The sequence below is a fragment of the Arvicanthis niloticus genome, chromosome 12 (genome assembly GCF_011762505.2).
Source record: "Arvicanthis niloticus isolate mArvNil1 chromosome 12, mArvNil1.pat.X, whole genome shotgun sequence".
In the NCBI taxonomy this organism is placed as follows: Eukaryota; Metazoa; Chordata; class Mammalia; order Rodentia; family Muridae; genus Arvicanthis; species Arvicanthis niloticus.
In genome coordinates this window covers 1,596,232-1,619,944 of record NC_047669.1, presented here as the reverse complement: position 1 = coordinate 1,619,944, position 23,713 = coordinate 1,596,232, and the positions used below count along the sequence as shown (strand labels likewise).

At 41.6% G+C, this 23,713-nt stretch overlaps 1 protein-coding gene and 1 pseudogene across 6 annotated transcripts in view; both read left to right on the top strand.

Annotated features, from left to right (window-relative positions):
• The window catches only part of Spidr (scaffold protein involved in DNA repair), a 234,456-nt gene that overhangs the window by 171,484 nt on the left and 39,259 nt on the right, over positions 1-23,713 (top strand). For 5 of the 6 annotated variants that reach the window (XM_034515175.2, XM_034515176.2, XM_076942503.1 and 2 more), the window contains one exon: positions 14,928-15,068. The exons of the other annotated variant lie outside the window; for it this stretch is intronic. In XM_034515175.2, coding sequence (XP_034371066.1) covers positions 14,928-15,068 — 141 coding nt within the window. The remainder of the gene's footprint in view (positions 1-14,927; positions 15,069-23,713) is intronic. 6 annotated transcript variants of the gene reach the window in all.
• LOC117717792 (Y-box-binding protein 1 pseudogene) lies at positions 10,944-12,034 on the top strand (annotated as a pseudogene).

Here is a 23,713-nt window from a genome sequence, read left to right as displayed (position 1 = left end):
CCGTAGTGAAGCAGATTTGAGTGTGTCCAGTGTGAGCATGAGTAATACCAGCTGAGAATACCCCAGTGGGGAGGAAGTAGAGGTATGTTCTACAGGTTTGGCAGGCATCTTAAAGATTGAAGTAAGCAGACTGAAGCACATTCACACCTAGAAAGAAGAGCGTTGCCATCTAACCGTGGCTGCTTAGCTACTTACTGTCTCAGGTACAGGAAACTGCATATAGTTTAATATTGAAAATAATTTATTTAAAGTACATTGGAATCATTTAACAGGTTTCAGTAATTCTGTTTTTAGAGCAGCTGTTTATAGAATTGTATAATAACTTACAAGGTTTTCATTAATATTGGGTGCAGGGCTTGTATGTATGCATTTTTACTAAAGCTGTTTTCATTTGATAGAGTTACCGGATAGAGTATATATGTGTACTTCATAAATGAGATGATTTATAAACCATTACATTAGATCAGTCTTGCTAACATACCTTTTTTTTTTTTTTTTACAATTTTATTAGGTTCTTAAAACCTCTACCACCCTTCCAACCCCTGTTGCACCCTATTCCCTTCCAACGCCCCTCACCCCCAGTAGATAGAAGACAAAGTTTAGGGGAGAAAGGGTGAACAGATCTATTTCCAACAAAATAGACTAATTTCTGTTGATTAGAGGCATTGGATTTCTTGCGGCAAGTCCAATCTTCATCATCAGGATATCGCCAAACATCTTTTTCTCTTCTTTTTGCTCATGAACACTTGATGAACTGAAACAACAGCAAGCAGGGCTGTTGTTGGAGCTCCAGAGTCTCCAGAATGAAATCATCTCACCAGTGTTCAGGAGCCATCTTAGATCTAATGTCATATAATGCAGATCAGGACTCTGTGGGGTCAGTGCCTGTGGTGCTCAATGTACTTTAAATAAATTATTTTCAATATTAAACTATATGCAGTTTCCTGTACCATTTTTCCTTCACAGGTTGACCTCTATATCCCTATCTCCCCCCCCCCCCCCCCCAAATGAAGAACCTTTTAGTTTCTGAAGCAACAGAGACAGAAGTCTGACCTTCAGCAGACAGGACTGTTTCTTAATGCTCACAGCTTGGGACATCCTCTCTCAGCATACAGCCTGAGGGCTCTGCAGGGGAAATGTTGTAGTCTACAGCTGTCTCACCTACAATCTGCCCTTCCAGAACCTGTCTGCCTGACTCAAGACAGACTATCATTTCTGGGATAGCTGATAACAGATGGGCAAGGTCATCTGTAATCTCATAGGAACTGCTCAGTGCTGTGACAGTGGCAGTGGATACAGGATCCTACAGGTATAAAAACCATATGAACTCCATATTTAGCAAGGAAAAGTTATTATTTGTTCCTGTCCAATGATACTGGAAAGTTCATACCAAGCATAGTGGCACATGCCTGTAATGTCAGTACTTAGGAAATTGTAACAATGAGCTTCAAGTTTGAGGCAACGCTGGGATATAGGGAGAGCTTATTTTATTACATAGAGAAGTAGAAAGGAAGAAAAGGGGAGAGAGAGGGAGAAGGAGAGAGAGAATGAGAGAACTCCTGTCATGTTTTAGCAGGAAAAATGTGGTTTTTAAATGAATAAGAAACATTTCTGTATAGCAAAAAACATGCTGTTAACATCTCTTCATGTTAAAAAGATAAACAGCAGGATTAAGTGTTTACTTTAAGACCCATGCTTGGTTGTTTTTTTGAGAAAAGGGAACGCAGTGTCCTGTGTCTAGTTCCCAGCTGCAGGGAAGCGGCCCTCCTCCTGCCTTCTGGGGAGCTCTTCTCATCTGGGTCAAGCCTCTCCTGGCTCTTCCTGCTTCCACCCTCCCTTTCTCTGTCTCTTGCTTTTTTTTCTTTTATGCCTCATACTCCAATTCCTTCTCCCTTGTTCCTGAGTTGATGTTTAGTAAAAGGTTGTAGAGTAGAGCATACGATCTTGTAGCTCCTCAGAGACTGCAGCCTGACAGTGACCTAGAATAGAACAGCCAGCCTGTCTTGATTCCCGGAATTCTTGGTGGACTGCTAAGAACTGCTCCGATCTCAGCGTAAACACCCACATGGTCACTTAATCTTCCTTCTTGGCAAATGTGCGTGTGCTGACACACACGTCCGCAGTTCCCTTGCTCCCTCCCTCTCTGTGGAGCAGTGAAATTGTACCACTGAATGAAACAAAGAAGTTAGTTTAGAAGGGAGAAGTTGAAATTCTCAGAGGAATTATAGACTTTAAAACCCTCTCTACAAATCTAGCTTTCATCCTTTGTCATTCATTTTATAGTTTTTGTTGTTGTTGGTTTTTTTTTTTTTTTTTTTTTTTTTTTTCTTTTTTGGTTTTTTGAGACAGGGTTTCTCTGTGTAGCCCTGGCTGTCCTGGAACTCACTCTGTAGACCAGGCTGGCCTCGAACCCAGAAATCCGCCTGCCTCTGCCTCCCAAGTGCTGGGATTAAAGGCATGCGCCACCACTGTCCGGCTTTGTTTTTTATTATATGTAATTTTTAAGTCATTCTACAATGAAGCTGATAAAGGCAAGATATAAAAAAACTTTTCAGGATCTGGATATAACTTTGACTGGACGCTTGATCTCTACATATGAGGCCCTGAGTTCAGTCACCAGTGCATGTAAATGTGTGTGTGCAGACATATACACACACAGGAGGGAAAACATTCTTCAAAGGCAAGTATTAACTACATAACAAACCTTTATATGTCCAGCATGTTAGACCTCTTATGTGTGTTGTTTTTGTGTTTCTGAAAAGGGTAATATGAGTTCACAAACACCATCTGCTTTCTCTTTGTTGTTTTGTTTGTTTTTGAGACAAGGTCTCACTATGTATCACAGAGTAACTTTGGACTTGGCTGTATATAGCCCACAGTGGCTTCAGATCATGATCTCTGCCTTGGCTCTGGGATTCGAGGCTGATGCCGTTGTGTTTACCACTGTAACTGTGTCTCCAGAGTGCTGTCGTTCCTCCTAGGTGGAACTGAGTGACTAGTTAGGACAGGGCAAGTAGGCACTGCATTTCAAGTTATTTTTTGCAAAAATAAAAATTTTTTAGCAAAAACTTACATTACAAATAAAACTACAGCAATGAGATTGCTGCCATAAACCTGTCATCACAGGTTGGTCCAGACAGAAGCTTTACACTGCTTTCATACCTCTCCCTCTTTGCTTTCACATAAAGATTACCCCTCTACGAAGACAAATACATCACTATCGATAGCTATTCAGATTGACTAGTTGGATGACAGAAATTAAGATTTTTTTTTTGAGTTTAGAAAATGTATAGGAACTCAGCTGGTGTTGAGCAAGTTAAAGTCACCTAGACTGTGTGGGAGTGAGGATTAACATGAGTCCGTGGAGTTGCAATCATTAGACACAGAACACAAAAATTAGGTCTCTTCCCCAGAACTTGCAGGCTTCTCTGTTTCACATGATAACAGCCAGAGGCATGGGAACCTGTTTGGTTAAGGGTGTTTGTTTTATGCCTCAGTACTTTTAAGAGTGGAATTTACTTATTGGATTGTTATTGCAAGCACAGAGTGGTGATCTGTCTGATAGAATAAATCTAGTTCTGGGGCTCTTATTCTAACCATGACCATCTTACTGCCATCCTATGAGACATTTTTCTCTTGGTAATTGAAATTAATCACTCCTAAAGATAGTATCCATCTCTCCTTCCTCACAAGTACTCACAAACAGTTCTGAGAGCTCTCTTGATGTGAATCAGTGTGCATGTTTACCTTACCAGTGGCAGGGCAGCTAATAGACAAACCTCAGTCTACTACCCAAAGTGGAGGATTGTTATGAACACTACATCACACTAATTCATACCACAGCTCTAAAGTGTCAAATCTTCTGACACACACCTCTCATAGCTTGCCTCTGCTATTCCCCAGTATCTGCCAACCTTCTAAAGATGGTGCTATGCTTGCTTGTTGTCTTCCAGGACATAACCACACAATGTACAGCATCTCTTCAGGGATTTCAGGTGTTGGTATCTGAACTTCAGCCTACTCTAAAAACACACACACACACACATGTATCCTGGAACTAAATTGTTGAAACTCCTTGTCTTGGAACCCATATTCACAGAGAGTACCCTGGTCACATTTTTGCTTGTGTTCCCTCTGCCACCATGTTACTCTAGGGTTTGTTTGCTTTTGAGTCAGGTTCTCAATGGCAGTCTTTCTTCCTCAACATCCAGAGTGACAATCATAAACCATTGTACCTGCATTGAGCAGTTTGATTCACCAGGTTCATAATGGCAAACTATCCTCTTGGCTCTGTGAGGAGAGACCTGACACAGGCAGGCGGGCGGGCAGGCAGGCAGGCAGGTGGCCGGGCGGCTGGGCGGGCGGGCAGGCGGGCGGGCAGGCGGGCGGGCAGGCGGGCGGGCAGCCGGTTGGGCAGCCGGGCAGCCAGGCGGGCAGGCGGGCAGGCAGGCAGGCAGGCGGGCGGGCAGGCGGGCAGGCAGGCAGCAGGCAGGCGGGCAGGCACATACTGTGAGAGTGTCCATTGTGACACAGTCTCTCTCTACCACCGGTGGATCAAGATGTGGAGCTCTCAGCTCCTTCTGCAGTACTATGTCTGCCTAGACACTGCCGTGCCTTCCACCATGATGATAGTGGACTAAACACTTTTTAAAATTATAAAATTAAATGTTTTCCTTTATAGAGTTTGTATTGGTCATGTTGTCTCTTCACAGCAATGATAGCCATAACTAAGAAATGAGCGTAGCAGAATATTATTAGTAGTCATTTTACTGTTTTGGGTTTTTTTGTTGTTTTTAATACCAGTAATATTTGGTTTTATACTGAGTCTCTGGGTTATTTAAGCTCTGATTCTTAGTCACTCAAACAGTGACAGGTATGGTTTTTATCTCATGGAGTGGGCCTTAAGTCAAATCAGATACTGGTCGGTTATTCTGTGCCACCATTGCCCTAGTGTGTTTTTCAGCAGGACAGATTGAAGATCAAAGGTTTTGTGGTTGGGTTAGTGTTTACTTTTGTCTTTTAGCAGCATGCAGAGTAGCTTTCTGTAGCATAGACACTAGAACATGGCGGTGAAGGTACCAGCTCAGACTCTCATGTACACTGAGTAGTGTGAGTTTGTCTTCAGCAATGGGGATTTGCTATCAGTTTGTGGATAGAAGCCTATTGGCAACAGTCTAGGTTGAAAACAGGTTTTTTAAGTATAAATCTCATGGTAGATCTATTTCTAGTCTTTTGAGGCACTGCCACACTGATTTCCATAGTGACTGACTACCAGTTTGCACTTCAACAGACAGTGAATAAATGTTCCCTTTTCCCTACATCCATGTTAGCATCTGTCTTCTTTATATCTTTTTTTTTTTTATCCTGACAATTCTGCCAACGGTTGAGGTATACACTCACAAAGTGTTTTTAATTTGCATTTTCCTGGTGTTACATTTTAAAACATTTTTTAAAATGTTTCTCAGCCATTTGCATTATATCTTTTGAAGTGTGGTTCTATATATACTTTCTGTTGTGATAAAATACTATAACCAAAAAGCATCTCAGGAATAAAAAGACTTATTTTGGCTTAGAGTTCCAAAGGGATAGACACCATCACAGTGTGGGAGCCATGGCAGCATGTAGGGAGGTAAAGTCGCAAAATCAGGAAATTTGGTCATGTATTCATCGACATACAGAAAGTAGAGTGAGGCTATACACTCTCAAAGTTTAGCCTCTGGTGACTACTTCCTCTAACAAGGTTCCATCTCCAAAAGTTTCCATGAAGTACACAGACAGTGGCCCACTACATGGGAATCAGGTGTTTAAATGATCGTATGGGAGGCATTATCCCATTCTTATTCAAACCGCCATAGTTGTCTAATGGAACTAAATGAGGAGTTTTTTTTTTTTGTTTGTTTTTTTTTGTGAAGACATTACAACATAGAAAAATCAAGCTAGGCCTGATCCAGAAGCTTCCTCTACTGAGTAGCTTTCCCAGCTTTGCCGGGTGAGGACGATAAGGGTGACGAGTCATCAATGATCTTACCCACTGGTGCAGCAGTACCAGCCTACTGGGGAAATGTGCCAATACTGGTGCAGCAGTACCACTGGTACAGTAGGGGTAAGACCATTTTGGATTATAAAGCATTTTTCCATGGATTTGTGGTCCATTCTTGGAGAGGAAATTCATGCCTAATATGCTATATCTAGTATTTCATAAAACCTCACCACCAAGGAGATCACACTTGGTGATGTGGAAGCTACTGCTTCACCAAACAAACCTGTTGTAAAACCATCTCCTAAATATTTGTTTTATACCCATAGAATAATGATTTCAATATTAGTTGGAGACGCTTCTTTTTGCAGTAGGCATTGGTTAATGCAGAAACTTAAACCTGACCAAAGTACTAAAAATAAATAAATGCTAATTGTTCTTCCTTAATCAGGCCATTTATGTTATCTGTCTCCCTAGGCCCAAAATTTACCCCAAGAGAGGGAGAAGGCATGTAAAAGCTGGAAGATAGAGAAGAATGCTGTGCACTAGTCAGTTTCATGTCAGCTTGGCACAAGTCAGCTAAAAAAAAAAAAGCTTCCATAAGACTTGCCTATATACAAGTTTAGAGGGCATTTTCTTAACTAGTAATTAAGAAAATGGGATGGCCCAGCCTATGGGGGGTGATGCTACCCCCTGGGCAAGTGGTCTTGGATCATATAAAAAAGAAGGCTGAGCAAGCCAGTGATCAGTGTTCATCTACAGCTTCTGCATCATCTCCTGCATCCAGACTTTTGCCTTGAGTTACCTCATTGACTACAAACTCTAGGATCAAATAAACCCTTTCCTCCCAAAGTTGCTTACGGTTAGTGTCTTTATCACAGCAATAGCTTCAATCCTAAGACAACTGTAAAGTGCTATCTTCTGGAAATGATGTGCCATTATTCTCAGGGACTCACAGCCGCTGCGAGTTACATGCACAAAACTGCGCCTAGCAATAGTACAGCATGGATGAGGAAGGGGCTCATGAGGACCCACCCCGACTGAGAAGCTGTGGCCAGTTGATCACCGGCAGAGGAAGAGGAGTCACTGTTTAGATGGTATAGCTGGTTTCTCCAGTAAATAAGCCCCAACTTGTGCTCATGAAACAAATTTACTTGAACTCAGTGAATTATTTAAACAAACATATGACACATGCTACAACCTATCACTTGGGATAGAGGTAAGAGATGAAAAGTTCAAGGTTATTCTCAGCCACACAACAAATTCAAGACTAGCGCAGGCTATATGAGATCCTGTTGTCCACATAAAAACCACAGGTCTCATCTTGGTTTTTTGAGACAGGATTTCTCTGTGTGATCCTGATTGTCCTGGAACTTACTCTGTAGTCTAGGCTGACCTAGAACTCAGAGATCCACCTGCGTCTGCCTCCCAGGTGTGTACCACCACTACCTGGGCACTCATCTTAGAGTAAGAAGTGGTTTATTCTACTAGCGCCATTATTCGTGACCATGGCCCAGGAACACAGATGTAGGTTACACCAAATTCAATGTTCCAATGTAGAATCCGTTTCATTAAGTTTTTATAGTTTTACAGAACAAACAAAGTCATAAATCATGGCAAGTTTAAAATATATTGGTGGGTGCATCAGAGAGGTAGTTACAAACGAGATGTGTGGAAAGGCACAAGGTGCTTTCTGGTGACATTCACAGCTCTCTGCATAGTGGAGACTAGTGTTCTGTTAAAGTTAATGGCATCTAAGAGGTGTTTAGTATATTTTATCATGATGTATTAGTTCTGATACAGAGTGTAGAAAGAAACGGCATCCTGGAAGGCTAAAAGTAACCCAAGATAGAGCAATCAGCTTCTGAACCTACAAAGCCCCTGTCTCTCCACAGCACTGAGATTCCCAGCAGAATCTGCAGACACAGACTCATAGGAGGTTTTGTTCTTTGCCAGACCTAGCTTCTTTTCAGAAATGTTTGTTCACACTGTTACAAAGGAAAACAAACAGAATCAAAATGAAGAAGCAAAACTGGCATTGTGTAATGATTCCATGATTACAAACAAGGAAAATTAGTGAGCATGACAGGTCATAGACGTTCAGTACACAGCTTACCTATTTTTTTTATATACCCACAATATCTGGTAAGCAAATTATCATTTAATAAAGCAAGTTAATCCATAGAAAAACCAATAACTGACCTAATGGAACATGTGCAAGAATGTTTTAGAAAAAGTAACATTTTTAAGCTTTGATATCAATGGTACTCCCTAATTATTATTATCATTATCACTGTGCCATCCACTGAACCTAGCCCTAAGCTCTGTGGGTAACTTTCCAGTGCTGCCTGCATTAACTTCTGTTACTTCCATGTTAAAATGAGTAGATTCAAGCTCATATAGATAATTTTTGCAAGGTCCTAAATCTCTGACAGAAAGCTGCTTTGCTGGGAAGCCATTTGAGTCCCACTCAGTGTAAGCAGATTGTGTAATTTTTCTGCAGAGACCTGGGACAGCATTGGATTTTGGAGATAGTGTTTCACCAAGAGGAAGCATTGACAAGTAGGTGGGATTCAGTGTGTCCTGTAAGGTGACTGCTCTTGTGGAAACCCACTTCAGGCATGAGCCACAGCTCTGTGTGGAGGACAGTGTGAGAGAGAGCACATCCAGCCAGCATGAACCAAGGGAGAACAGTGCCCAGGGCAGGGGCCCGGAAGCATGATCCGGGGCCATATAACAAACTAGGGCCAGATAACAAAAGGTAGCTGGGAAGTGAGGAAGCGTGTAAATGACTATGACAGAAAGAGAGGTCTATGATTGGCACTGACCTGAGCATGGTCACTGAGACATGCACTGCATCAGCAAGGGCTTCAGGAGTGCTGCTTTAGGACTGGGCAGTGGGTGCAGCAGCTTCAGGAAGTATCGGGAACTGCAGAGGTTTGATGTAGAATTTGTGAAAATGACATAGAAAACTAATTCAAAATAAAATAGAAAAGTACAAGATGTAGCTCAGTGGCAAGAGATTGCAGATACAAGGCCCTAGGTCGATTGTCACTACCACAAAAAATAGATAAATGGATGTAATAGAAAATACAGTCTTACTATACGGAATGCTATCACTTCCCTAACGATAAGTTTTGACATTTACTTTTATCAAATAGATCATAGTATTGGGTTATTTTCTAGTTACAATTTTCTGTTTGATTTGTGAATTCAAAAGCATGTTATAGTTTCCAAAAATAGTTGGGCATTGTGGCTTATACCTGTAATCCCAAGTGTTGGGAGGTAGACAGAGGAGGATCTTGAATTCAAGCCAGCATGTACTCTATGGATATAGATATAGATGATAAAAATATATTAATTACTATACTAATATAAATAATAAGTGTTCTTTCCAAAGCTAGACATGGTAATATATACCAGTAATTCTAGCACTTTCCCCAGGATTATTTCTTTCTTTCTGAATAATATAATTGAGAAATTTTTTTTGTGATGGCATTAGTAATTAACAAATATTCCAGCCTGAATTAAATACCAATTAGAAAGTACTCCTTAAAAAAAAAAAAAGCTGAAATTTTCTTTATTTTATAACCACTCTTGAAATTACTTTTGTTGGTAGATAGTTCTGAGGTAGTTTTCAGAATTTTGAAAATAATCCGCTATCTTCTGGCTTTATCCATAACATTTGAAAAAGTAGCTATAAATTAAATTTCTATTCTAATAAATAGTCTTTCAAATTGGCATCTGCTGCTTGTTTTTAAGAATCTTGTCCTTATTTTCCCTGTTCTCTGTTACACCATGGTCTTCTGTGCTCCATCCTTCTGTCAGTGTTTACTTGCATCGTGATTTAGGACATGCTGCCTTTCCTCTGCTCAGTCCCTGAACTCCGAAGTACAGCCTGAGGTCAGGGACAGGGGTTCCCCCAGAAGTGCTCTTATTGTTGAGAATAGTTTTTGCTATCCTGGGCTTTTTATTATTCCAGATAAATTTGAGAATTACTCTTTCTATCTCTGTGAAAAATTGAGTTGGAATTTTGATGGGGATTGCATTGCATCTGTAGCTTGCTTTTGGCAAGATGGCCATTTTTACAATATTAATCCTGCCAATCCATGAGCATGGAAGATCGTTCCATCTTCTGAGATCTTCTTCGATTTCTTTCTTCAGAGACTTGACATTCTTGTCATACAGATCTTTCTCTTGCTTAGTTAGATTTACTCCAAGATATTTTATATTATTTGTGACTATTGTGAAGGGTGTCATTTCCCTAATTTCTTTCTCAGCCTGTTTATCCTTCAAGTAGAGGAAGGCTACTGATGTGCTTGAATTGATTTTATATCCAGCCACTTTGCTGAAGTTGTTTATCAGGTTTAGGAGTTCTCTGGTGGAAGTTTTGGGGTCACATAAGTATACTATCATATCATCTGCAAATAGTGAAATTTTGACTTCTTCCTTTACAATTTGTATCCCTTTGACTTCCTTTTGTTGTCTAATTGCTCTGGCTAGAACTTCGAGTACACTATATTGAATAGATAGGGAGAGTGGGCAGCCTTGTCTAGTCCCGGATTTTAATGGGATTGCTTCAAGTTTCTCTCCATTTAGTTTGATGTTGGCTATTGATTTGCCAAATACTGCTTTTATTATGTTTAGGTATATACCTTGAATTCCTGATGTTTCCAAGACTTTTATCATGAAGGGGTATTGTATTTTATCAAATTCTTTTTCAGCAGCTAATAACCAAGAACTTAACAGGGATGACATTAGCCGAAATACCCAACACAGGGGTGGTAGAACCTGTAAAGTCCATATCTAGTGGATAGGCACAGCCCCTGGTTGAGGGATGGGGCCACCCACCCATCTCAAAATTTTTAACCCTGAATTGTTCCTGTCTAAAGAAAATACAGGGGGCACCCCAGAGAGCCCTGAGAGCCCCACTGCAGCTGCCAGCCTAGTCACCATCACCGCAACCATGAGCAGTGAGGCTGAGACCCAGTAGCCGCCCCACCCCACCCCACCCCCACCCCCACTGCCACCCTCAGCACCACCGACACCAAACCCGGCTCCACGGGCAGCTGCGCGGGTAGTGGCATCCCGGACGGCCTCACATCGGTGGCGCCCACCAGCGGGGACAAGAAAGTCATCGCAAGGAAGGTTTGGGGAACAGTAAAATGGTTCAACGTAAGGAACGGATATGGTTTCATCAACAGGAATGACACCAAGGAAGCCGTATTTATACACCAGACTGCCATAAAGAAGAATAACCCCAGGAAGTACCTTCGCAGTGTAGGAGATGGAGAGACTATGGAGTTTGATGTTATTGAAGGAGAAAAGGGTGGGGAGGCAGCAAATGTTACAGGCCCTGGTGGAGTTCCAGTTCAAGGCAGTAAATATGGAGCAGACCATTATAGATGCTATCCACTTCATAGGGGTCCTCCACGCAATTACCAGCAGAATTACCAGAATAGTGAGAGTGGGAGAAAGAAATTCCAACCCCCCTGTGCAAGGAGAAGTGATGGAGGGTGCAGACAACCAGGGTGCAGGAGAGCAAGGTAGACCAGTGAGACAGAATATGTATTGGGGTTACAGACCATGATTCCGATTCCGTAGTAATCATTTCAGGGGCCCTCCTCGCCAAAGACAGCCTAGAGAGGATGGCAATGAAGAGGACAAAGAAAATCAAGGAGACCCAAGGTCAACAGCCACTTCAACGTCGTCGCCATCGCAGCAACTTGAATTACCAATACAGACGCCCCAGAGAACCCTAAACCACAAGATGGCAAAGAGACAAAAGCAGCCGATCCACCAGGTGAGAATTCGTCCGCTCCCGAGGCTGAGCAGGGCGGGACTGAGTAAACACGGGCCTACCATCTCAACCATCATCCGGTTTGGTCATCCAGCAATAAGAAATGAACAAAGATTGGAGCTGAAGACCTTAAGTGCTTGCTTTTTGCCCGTTGACCAGATAACATTAGAACTATCTGCATTATCTATGCAGCATGGGGTTTTTATTATTTTTACCTAAAGATGTCTCTTTTTGGTAATGTCAAACATGTTTTTTAAGAAAAAAAAAAGGCCTGGTTTTTCTCAATACACCTTTAATGGTTTTTAAATTGTTTCATATCTGGTCAAGTTGAGATTTTTTAGAACTTCATTTTTAATTTGTGATAAAGTTTACAACTTGATTTTTTCAACAAACTGCAACAAACTGTAAGCACCTGTTAATAAAGGTCTTAAATAATAATTTAAAAAGAAAAAAAGAAAGAAAGAAAAGAAAATACAGGGACTAAAAGTGGAGCAGAGACTGAAGGAAAGGCCATCCAGAGACCACCCTACCTGGGGATTCCTCCCATCTGCAGACGCCAAACCCAGACACTAGTGCTGATGCCAAGAAGTGCTGCACAGCCAACCTTCGGACTGAGCACGGGGACCCCAAGGGAAGAGTTAGGGGAAGGACTGAAGGAGCTGAAGGGGTTTGTAACCCCAAGGAAGAGCAACAATATCAACCAGCCAGACACCCCAGAGCTCCCAGAGACTAGACCACCAACCAAAGAGTACACACGGAGGGACCCCTGGCTCCAGCTGAATATGTGCAGAGGATGGCCTTATTGGGCATCAATGGGAAGAGAGGCCCTTGGTCCTGTGGAGGCTTTAGGGCGGTGGGTGGGACTTGGTGGGTGGGTGGGGGAGCACCTTCATAGATGCAGGGGGAAGGGGTTGAGATAAAGGGCTTGCAGAGGGGAAACCAGGAAGGAGGACAACATTTGAAATGTAAACAAATAAAATAACCAATAATAATAGTTATAAAAGAAAAAACAAAAAACCAAGCCACTGCATTCCTCTGTGCACTTGCTCTCCGGAACCCCAGTGGAGTGTGTTCGCCCTTGTCCTGCCCACTGTTGCTGCCTTTCTCATGTTTGCTCATGTCTGAGCTCTCAAGCTGAGCTCTGGCAGTATCCCCATATGCACCTTGATGGTGTAAGCACACCCTATGGATGCATGTAGTGATTCCTCACACTAAATTGAGTGAGTTTGCTATGTGAATAAGTGTAACTTGAGTTTCTGAAATTCTGTTTACTTTGTCGAATCGGCCAGTCCATTTTTATAGCTTCTGTTATATTAATATTTTGTGAATTTACTTTTATAAAAGTTATGAACTTTCATCTCTGTTAACATCATAATCCCTCAATAGGTCTGTTCCTCACACTTTTTTCATATACTCGCTCCTTTTTTTGTTTTTAATTATTTTAATCTGAACACATTTATTTGCAGGATTTATATTTTTTTCTATTGCAAAGTGGGTGTTCTATGGATGGGCTTCTTAATGGAATCTAAAGAAGCATTTCTCGGTCTTTGGGGTTCAACAACTCTTTCCACAGGGTCATATATCCAATATGTACATTATGATAAAAAACAGCAGCAAAGTTACAGTTATAAAGTAGCAATGAAAGTAATTTTATGGTTGGAGTCACCACAAACTTAAACGGTTACAGCACTAGGAAGGCTGAGAACCGCTGCTCTAGAATTCTGTTGCTGTGGATGAGGCTTCATAGGGGAGTCTAAACTTTTCTTCCCCTGTGGATGAGAATTTATCATAGAATCCAGAGGTTTTCTTCTTGTAAATAGAACTTCAGAGAATATAGAGCTTTTGCCCTGCACATGGGGCTTCAGCAGGACCCTAGAGTTCTTGTTCCTCTGATGGAGCTTCAGGGTCTAGAGGTGTTGTCCTTTGCCTCAGTTTTTGTTTCCATCTCACGTTATAGCAATGTGCACTGACAGCTTTTTTATGCTCCATGAAATCATTTTAGAGAATGTCACTTTAAGTTGATCTTTGTTTACCTAAGGTGGAAGTAAAAATAATTAGAAACTCATGCTGGCCTCTGAACTTAAAATTGGGAGGATCGTCCTTTTTGTCCCTGGCTATAAGTCATATCCACATGGCTTCCAGCTAGGGCATTGTCTCACTGCTTCTGTCAACTTGACTTAAACCTAGACATAGCTCAGAAGGGGGGAATCTTAATTGAACCAATGCCTCCATAACACTGACCTGTAGGCAAGGCTGTGTCGTATTGTGTTCATTAATGATTGACACAGAAGGTTGCACTGTGGTCAGTGCCATCCCTGTGCAGGTGATTCCAGGTTCAATAGGAAAGCAGGTTGAGCAAGACATGAGAAGTAAGCCAGTAGGAATGTACCTCGATGACTTCTACTCAGTTTCTTCCTCCAGGTTCTTGTCTTGAGTTCCTGCACTGACTTCCTTCCATTGTAGACTGTTACCTAGAAGTATAAGATGAAAATATACCTTTCCTCTCCATGTTACATTTGGTCACAGGGTTTTATCACAACAGTAGAAGCCCTATTTAAAAATGACCCTGATCTTTCTCTTGGGGGAGTATGCATGTCTGTTATTTTTGTGACTTCTCAGTGAGCTTTCATGTTAGCATGCTCAACATTGTATACTGAAGCTCTTCTCACTGTTGAGCATCCACTTGGGAAGAGGACAGAAGTCAGGAAAGAGGACACATGGTCTCTGGAGGGTAGCCATCATTATCAGCTTTTCAGCCACAATGGCTGGGGGTACATGCTGAAATATATTTTCGTCTCCTGTGTTTTGTGGCTAGTCATCTAAATACTTGCATGTACAAAATCTAAACAAAGTTTGGCAAGATGGTTCAGAGGGCAAAGGCAGTTGCTGCTGCAGAGCCTGGCTGACAATTTAAGTTCAGTTATCAGGACCAATGTGATGAGAGGAGACCCCATCTCCCCCAAGTTGTCTTCTGACCTTCACGTATGTTCTCTCTCTCTCTCTCTCTCTCTCTCTCTCTCTCTCTCTCTCTCTCTCTCTGTCACACACACACAAACACACACACACACATTTTTAAAAAGGCAGTTTGGGGGAAGAAGACAGGGATCGTCTTGATTCTTAATTACAAGATAAACATGCTGCTTTTTGCAGGTCCTGCCTTCTGGTGCAGGATGCCTGTGGGATGTTTGGGGAAGTGTACTTGAACAGCACCCTCTGGAAGAACAGACCGTTAGAAGGGAGGGCCTTCAGCATGTCTGGAGTGAAGGTTCTACAAAAAGCTACAAGAGGAAGGTAAGAGTATGCTGGAAGGTCATCTGCTTTATATAATAACAAATAAAAAGCAAACTTTTTGGCTTTTATTTCAGATTTTTATTTTTTAAGTCAGTAAGCCAGAACTGCTCATACTTAGACTCTAAAGTAAGACTGGCAGTTGAGTGACCATACAGTATTGTTAGAGAAACGTAATTGATAATCAAAATAATTAAACACCATTCTGAATATTTTGTTGAAATTAAGAAAAAACGAATAAGAACAGTATATCACATGTATGAAGTAAAATGTCTCTAGCAAAAATATTAATTGTGGTGGTTTGAATATGCTTGGCCCAGGGAGTCATACTATTAGTAGGTGGGGCCTTGTTGGAGGAAGTGTGTCACTGTGGATGTCAGCTTTGAGACCCTTCTTCTAGCTGCCTGGAAGCCAGTCTTCTCCTGGCTGCCTTCAGATGAAGATGTAGAACTCTCAACTCTTTTAGCACCATGCCTGTGTGAATGCTGCCATGCTCCCCACCTTCATGATAATGGACTGAACCTGTGAGTCTGTAAACCAGCCCCAATTAAATGTTTGCCTTATAAGACTTGCCATGGTCATGGTATATTTTCACAGCAATGAAAACCTAAGTAAGATGGTTGTTGTTAACATTTTGTTTAGGTTTTTTTTTTTTTTAAGTTCTCTCATTTCTAGAAACTAATACATTTTGGTAATAATATTATTTTTACCTCTTTGAATACTGTTTCAAGTTAAGATAGCTTAAGGATTGCAAAACTTGCAGCAATACACTGTTCAGAATTAGTTTTTACCCTGTTGTATAAACCAGAGACTTTAGGTCATAAGGAAAGCCTTTCATCAGACCAGGACTTCTCACTGGGCCCTACCTCATTGGCTGGCCAGAACTTTCAGCATGCTAGAACCAGCTCATGAATCTGACCATTTAAGTCATAATAAAGGGAAACAGAAAACAAAAACAAAGATTTTTAAGAGTTGTATGTATATTTCATTTCTTGACCCTGTAATTGAAGATTTGTCCTCTATAGTTTTCTAAACTGTAAATAAAAACAAAACATCTCTGATTAATAGTGCATGTACATGAAAGTCTAACTCAATGAAAAGACATAAAACATTTGTTTTCCTTTGAGACAGGGTCTCACTAGGTAGCCCTGGCTGACCTAAAACTCTATGTATATAAACCAAGCTGGCCTAAAACTCACAGATATCTACCTGCTTCTGCTTCCTGAGTGTTGAAATAAGCAAAACTGTTTTTAAGTTGTCAAGTATTAATGTTTTTTGTGAGTGTGATGGCATACCTCTGTAATCTCAGAATTAATGAGGTAGAGATGGGAAGATCAGACGTTCAAAGCCATCATCAGTTACATAGTTTGAGGCCAGCCTGGGCTACATGAGATCTTGTTCTATGGCAAGTGCTGAGGCATCTCACCCTGAACAGTTTGGATAGTGGGAGATGTCGTGGTATACAGACTGATCAAACCATGGTTCTTGCTTCATCAGTAATCATTTTATTCTATATATATACATTAGAAGGAACACATTTTTTTCTTCTTTAAGTATTTTTAATTTATTCTTTGTCAAGTTCATAAATGTTTACAATGTACCTTGATCATATGCTCCCCTAAATCTCCACTCGTGCCCTCAGACATTCCCAACGCTTCCTTCCTATCCTGGAGCTCCCTCTCCCCACTGACTCCAATTAGTGCTGCCCTCTGGAGTGCTCACTCATCTTACTACTGACTTTATCTTGTTCGGGTCTATGCAGATAGCCATAGCTGCTGTATGTTCAGAAGTATAAGGGTCGCGTCATGTCCGAAAGACAACACTTCACAGCATTCCTCCCCCGATGAATATAAATGTTACTAGGCAGTTTGATGACACATCTGCTTAGCAAAATGAAAGCAGTAAGATCTGTGGCAAGTTTGCAGCACGGGGCATGGATTTCTTCTATGGAGTATGCCACAAATCCAATTTGATGATGGTTGTTGTCTTAATTGGGGTTACTATTCCTGTGATGAAACACCAATATCCAAAGCACCTGGGGGTGGAAAAGGTTTGTCCACTCATAGTTGTATGTAACTCTTCATCATCAAAAGCAGTGAGGGCAGAAACTTAAACAGGGCAGGAACAAGGAGGAAGCAAGAGCTCATGCAGAGGCCATGAAGGGGTACTGCTTACTGCCTTGTTCCCATGGCTTCCTTAGCCTGCTTTCTTACAGAACCCAGGACCAGTCCAGAGCCATCACCCATCAATACCCTGTATGGTTGTCTGTAGCTATCTTATGGAAGCATTTTCTCCTTTTTTCTTTTTCTTTTTTTTTCTTTTTTGATTTATTTTATTATTTGGCAGGTATGAGTATTCTGGCTGCATGGATCTGTGTGCATCATGTGCCCAAGGAGGTCAAAAGCAGGCATTAAGTCCCCTATTAAGTCCCCTGTAGCTGGAGTCATAGACAGCTGTGAACTGCTGTGTGGGTACTGAGAATCAAACCTAGTCCTCTGCAGAACAGTGCTCTTAACTACTGAGCTGACTCTCTAACCCTGGAGCATTTTGTTAACTGAAGCTCCATCCTTGCAGATGACTTTAGTCTGTGTCAAGTTGACATAGAACTATCCAGCACAGTTGGTTACCTCTGTAAGATTGGTTACCACTGTTTCACCAATGAGCCTATCTAGGAAGAAACATTTTTTAAAAAGTATCCTATGACATAATTAAATACCATAAATAATAAATAATGGGTTCTCAAACTCATTGTTACCTTTCTTCAAGTCACATATTCCTCCTTAATTATTGATAATAATTTAATTATAGTACCACTTAAGCTTCTAGCATTGTTACAGAAAACCTGTTACAAGTCAGAAGCATGCTGAGTCATTTGTTGGCAGCATCTTCTCTCCTTTGCATGATGAGCACCCAGTGTGACCATTCTAAATCATGAACATTCACCACCGTTTCTTTTGGCTGGCCTAGTCTCTGTCCTATCAGCCCTTTCTGTAACACCTTTCAGATGAGTGACAGCTCTGTCTGAGAGTTTATGTACTTGAAAGAAGTATATTCCATAAATAGATCTGCTATAGGATAAACTTGGAGCAGATATAAGAACATTCTGTCTTTTATTCTATGTGTCTTACTGGCAAATATCTCCTTTTTTGTGTTCCTATATTATAATGCAATTACATTATGTGGTTCTGGGGTGAAAGTGAAGATTTATTTGTTCAGGTGTTTGGAAAGCATATCTAGACATAAGACAAGCTTAATTGGGCATATGAACCCATTCTGACTAAAGCTGACTCTACCTTTAGTCCTTACTAGAATATTTGTATGAACACTTTTCAACTCAGAAGACTTTGAAGACTGAGAGTAGGGAGGTCAAATATTTCCAGTTAGACTCACTCCAGCAAGGCTGCTCTGGGAACAGTGCCTCATGACTCAGTCTTGAGCTGCTACCTGGCTCATGAGAGCCCAGAGAGCCCTCAGGCTAGGAACTGTGGGAACACATTGTGGAAATTATGATACAGATAGACGTAGCCAGGTTCTTCCACCATCATGCCATACATGTACTTAGTAGTTAATATAGTTCTTATGTGTTACTCTGGGAGGGTCATTGCCATCTTTAGCATTTCAAAAGAAATAGGCTTCCCCTAGGGAGTGCCAGTGATCCTGATAATCCATCTGCAGGTGAACTTCCCCAGGCCGTACTCCTGCCGTGAGTACTCTGTACCTACATACCTCCTTACTGAAAAAAAAAAAAAAAAAACTTTGAATCCTGTTCCGTATTTAAGTTGCTGGCAAAATATTTGATGCTTTTAGGAGTTAGGACTCATTTCTTTATTTTATGCATTTCACTTTGCTTTGACATGCAGCCATCCAAATAAATATTTGGAGTATCTTTTTGTTCTTTTGGAAGCTGTGTTTCTTCAAAACAAATTACTAAATACTTTTGGAATGTTGGATGTTATAATTGCTTGTTAGTGACATCATCCACTGTCGGTCATCCACCCATAGCCCAGAAAACAAGGTAGTACATCTTTTATGCCCCTTATTGTGTTTGTTAACAACTCTCCTAAACTTTAACAAAACACAACTTGTAAACCCTAACAAAATATGATTATTTCCAAAAATGTAGGTCAAAATAATTACGTGTCCATTTGTGATATATAAAAAAACAACTTAAAAAAAAAACCGAAGATACGTGTATGGTTAAGCTAAGACATACTGTCTTTCAGATCTACTGTAGCAGATTTCATGTGTCTACAGTTTTAGTGACAGAACACCAGTCATCCCTCACTGCCGTAGGCCCATCCTGGCACAGATAAAGATGCTGTTGCTCTTGCATAAGGAGCTCCCGTGATTACTGCCTCACTCCAGAAGGTTTGGAGAACTGCAGTCAGCATACTTTCCTGACTTTTTTTTTTTAATTTAAGTGTCTGTATTTACTGGTAAGAGTAAGGTTAGTCCAATAACCTCCATTTAAGTTTTAAAGACTGTGAAGTGTCCAAAGCCATCGTGATGAGGTGTGTGAGGTGTGCTCCCTGGCTGGCTCCAGCCCTGCCCTGCTCCCTCTGCACAATGCTTGCTGCTCTAGCTCCAGGGACCTTCTCCAAAGCTCAGCTTCTGACTTTTATTTTTCTGAATGACTTGCACATCAGTTTACCAAGCCAAACAAAGAGCTCACATTATTTTTACATCATATTCTATATATGAACTTGATCTTTGTTATCAACGCTTTAGTTTTAAATTGCAGGAAATGTTAAGGAAGGGGGGCAAGAAATCGGGAGTTTGTTAACTGCAAAAGTGATAGGCAGCAAATTATTTCACTTAGCAGGAGAATGGAGGAATTATCTCAGTTCACGGTCCTCTAAGTATTTGGGCAAGGTATGGTGGCACTGATAGGCCCAGCACAAGAGAGTCAGGAAAGATCATCACTGAAAATTTGAGGCCAGCCTCATTTACACAGTTAGCTTCAAACCAGCCAGAGCTACAGATCCTGCTTGCTTATTTTTATATAAAGCATTAGATCTTGCCTAAACATGATTGGTATTTTGAATTGTTTTAAAGTTGCCAATGCAGGATAGTATTGTACAAACTTCAAAATAGCAGAAGTTTATTTGGTACCATTTCAGAAATCACTCGACTATTCTGTCCTAAACACAAGCCAAACTTTGTGTAGTAGATTTTTACAAAGCCCAAGTAAACAACTCAAACAGCAGTTTTTAAAATCAAGCATTCTAACAACAAAATACAGATAATCCAATGTGATACTTAAGTGCTGAAAAATGATAGGAAGATATTAGAAATGTTTTCTATAATTAAACTATATGTCTCTATAGTTCAGATTTGAAGCAAATCTGAGTATTTATTAGTGCTGTAGAGCATTGCAGCATGCAGAATATACTTGTGTATTCAGAATGACGACTTCTCAGAAGTTGAGCATCTCAGCACAGGCGAGCGCCACCAGGAACACCTCATTCATTCTGCATTTAATTCTGAATTAATGTTCAATGTTGACCACTCAGAAACCTTTTACTGCTGTCGTATTTCCATGACCCCCAACGTCACCTATGAGAAGCTATGCCATAGAGAGTAGGTGCGGACATCACATAGAAAGGGCTTCTGCTCCCTGGGTGGGAACACATGGACAGGCAGACGCCTGGAGCCCCCACCAGCCAGGTGGACGATCTCTAGGCTGATGAGAAAGTGTCTCAGAAAAGCAGGGTAGACCACACCTGAGAGTCAACACTGGAGGTTGTCCTCTAACTTCCACATGCACATGCATTGATACATATAAGCACCTGCATACACAGACACATGGGCATGTACTTGCACACTAAATTAATTAACCAATTAGTTAAAATGCACTTCCTCTTTGGTGAGGTACTACTCAAGCCTTGCTTCTTTTTCTTTGGAATTCTTGAACTTTGTAAGTTTTTTCTTTATTTTCAAATTTTATACTTATTTATTTAGTGTGTATTCTAATTTATAATCCTCTTGCCTCATCCTCTTGAGTGCTAGCATTACAGGTGTGTGTCACCGCACCCACCCCATATCCAAGTATCTTTTCTTAGAGTCTGAGACTCAGTGAGGCTCAGTGCTCACTTACCTAGCACTGAGAAGTCCTAGGTTTGATCCTCAGCACTTTATATGAGGTTTGGAAGGCTCTGCAACACTTGATGTAGAAGCAAGGGAAACCGTGAGTTCAAAGCCAGCCTCAGCTATAAGAGACCCTGACTTAAAACAAAACTATAAAAATACAGATTTTATACTATATTACACAACTAGAAAAGAAGCTGGACTTGAATCTGCTTTTAAATCATTCCAACACAATTCTGCTTCTAATTTTTAGCTATGGTTTTCTTTATTTTTGAGAATTTTATATGTACATACAAGAATTCTTACTGTATCCAACCCCAACTCTGCCCACATGTCCTCCCCACATGCTCTCCTCAGCATGTCCCCTCTTTTTAACTCTGTCTTCATTTATTTCTTCACCACGCACAATGCCTAGTTAATGCTGCCAGGATGTGCACAAGTTCAGGACTATTCACTGAAGCATGGGGAAACCTTCCAATGGAAACACCTGTGGGACTGTGAAAAGATGGCTTGGTTTCTGGTAGAGCACTGGCTAGTAATAGCAGGAGACCCAACAGGTGTCCATGCCTGGCACATATCTCGCCATGCTCCCAGACTCTGGGCTCCATTAATCCGAGCCTTTCAGTCACATTGGGCAACGCCCCTACCAGCCCCTCCACAGGTAGAGGGCATGACTGCAGGCCTCAGCCTCAAGAGATTTTCATATTAATGAGATACCTGAAGGCCAGAGGGCATAGCCAATTAAGTATTCCTTCCCAGACCCTCCTCTCTTCCTATTTAAGTCAAGCCCACCCTGACAAACGAAAGGGGGGTGTGCAGCCAGATTCATCTACTTTCCACCATGACAATAAACTCTTTAAAACCATGGACTTTCTCGTGTCTTTGGGGCCCTGTCATGGGGAACCGTGGAGAAAGCCTTTAACTAATGAGCAGTGCCACCTAATCTCCCACTGCTGAGGACTTCTCTACATCCACCAACTCAAGCAAGCTAGCTGAGCAAGCCTTGATCCAGCCAAGCGAGTACAGTAACCAAGAGTCTCAACTCTCAGGTCACTGTTGGGGCTTCCCTCCCCCTTGTTCTTCTCAGCTGTGGGCCAGTCCAGCCCGTATGCCCTTGCATCTCTGTTCTTCCGAGGCTCTCAGCGTGTCTGGAACAGACTGAGGTCTCTTCCTGCCCAGGAGGAGCCCCGCAGTGTCAGCAGTGTCAGCCTGGTGTCGCGTGGAGTGAACTCAGTCAAATTCCTGAGCTTCTGCTCCCCGAAGCCAGAGGATCCACAACTCTGCCCAACAGGACCCACACCTGCCCCCACGAGTGAGCTAACCGCCCCACAAACACCCTCTGAAAGATTATCTCCTTCATCCAGCAGCTCCTCAGGAAAGGGAAAGGCCTAGAGGGCACCACCCACATCCATGCCAGAATTTTGGCTGGCTTGACTTTGTGTAAGCCTTGTGCAGATAGTTATAGCTGCCCATGAATATGATTGCCATGTTATATTCAGAAGACAGCATTTCACGCTACTCCTCTTCGTCCTCCAACTCGTATTCCTTCCACCTCCTCTTTGGAGATGTTCCCTGGACCTTGTTATTGCAGCCTGAAGTACAGCTTCATTGCAGTGGAATGCTTTAAACTTCAGATGGGTGGGAAAGTCTAGGCCATGTGCTTAACCTTACGTGAGGTGTTACTCTTTCCTCTCTCTGATGGAACTTTAAGAGTCTTTGTCAGAAATCTCAGCTTTAGACTTGGCACTAGGAGCAGGTGGAGCGGAGGATGAATACTGATTTATGTAGGTCTAGACATATAGCTCAGTGAGAGATCACTTGTACAACAAAATACCTGAGTTCTAACTCTAGGCAAAGAAAAAAAAAATGTGTTTGAGTCTAGTCTTTTGGTAAAGGTAAATGAAACAAGATTTTGAGTCAAGCATAGTGGCACATGCCTGCCCTCAGCACTCAGGAGGTTTTACCAGAACTCTAAGTACCTCTTGGAACATAAGAAGAGAATAAGAACTGTGTGCTAGATCAGAAAGCAATATGTTGCAGGACTGGAAGGAGGAGAGCCTGATCAAATAAAATGGAAATACACAAAATAATTTCTATATTGTTTTTACAAAGTTATACAACTTGTGAATTTTGTGCCCCAGCTCCATTTTCTTTTCTTTACTCTTTCCTTGTAATTTCTTGTGTTTTTTTTCCTTGCAACAATCTCACAAAGTAGCTAAACGTCTGCTCCTTCAACCTCAGCCTCCCTGATAATGGCTTAGAGGCATGTGCTACCACACCCGCTCTCAAAGGTGTGCTTTGCTCTCTCCCCACTCCTCTCCATCTTCCTTCCTTCAGTTAAGTTTAGCTGCAAAGTATCTTCCTGAAATTCAGTAAACTACCTTAGGGAAACATTTTGTAATTCTATTCATCTATAAGCTATTCCTGGGGCATTCTGGAATCAGAAGCCTGACCTGGTGCCCTGGAGAAGGCCCTTCCCTGGTGGTTACAGGGCTGCTCTTACACGTGTGTTGAGCTCCAATCAGAGCATGTGGTCCATTGTCAGCAAAGGTCCACGATAG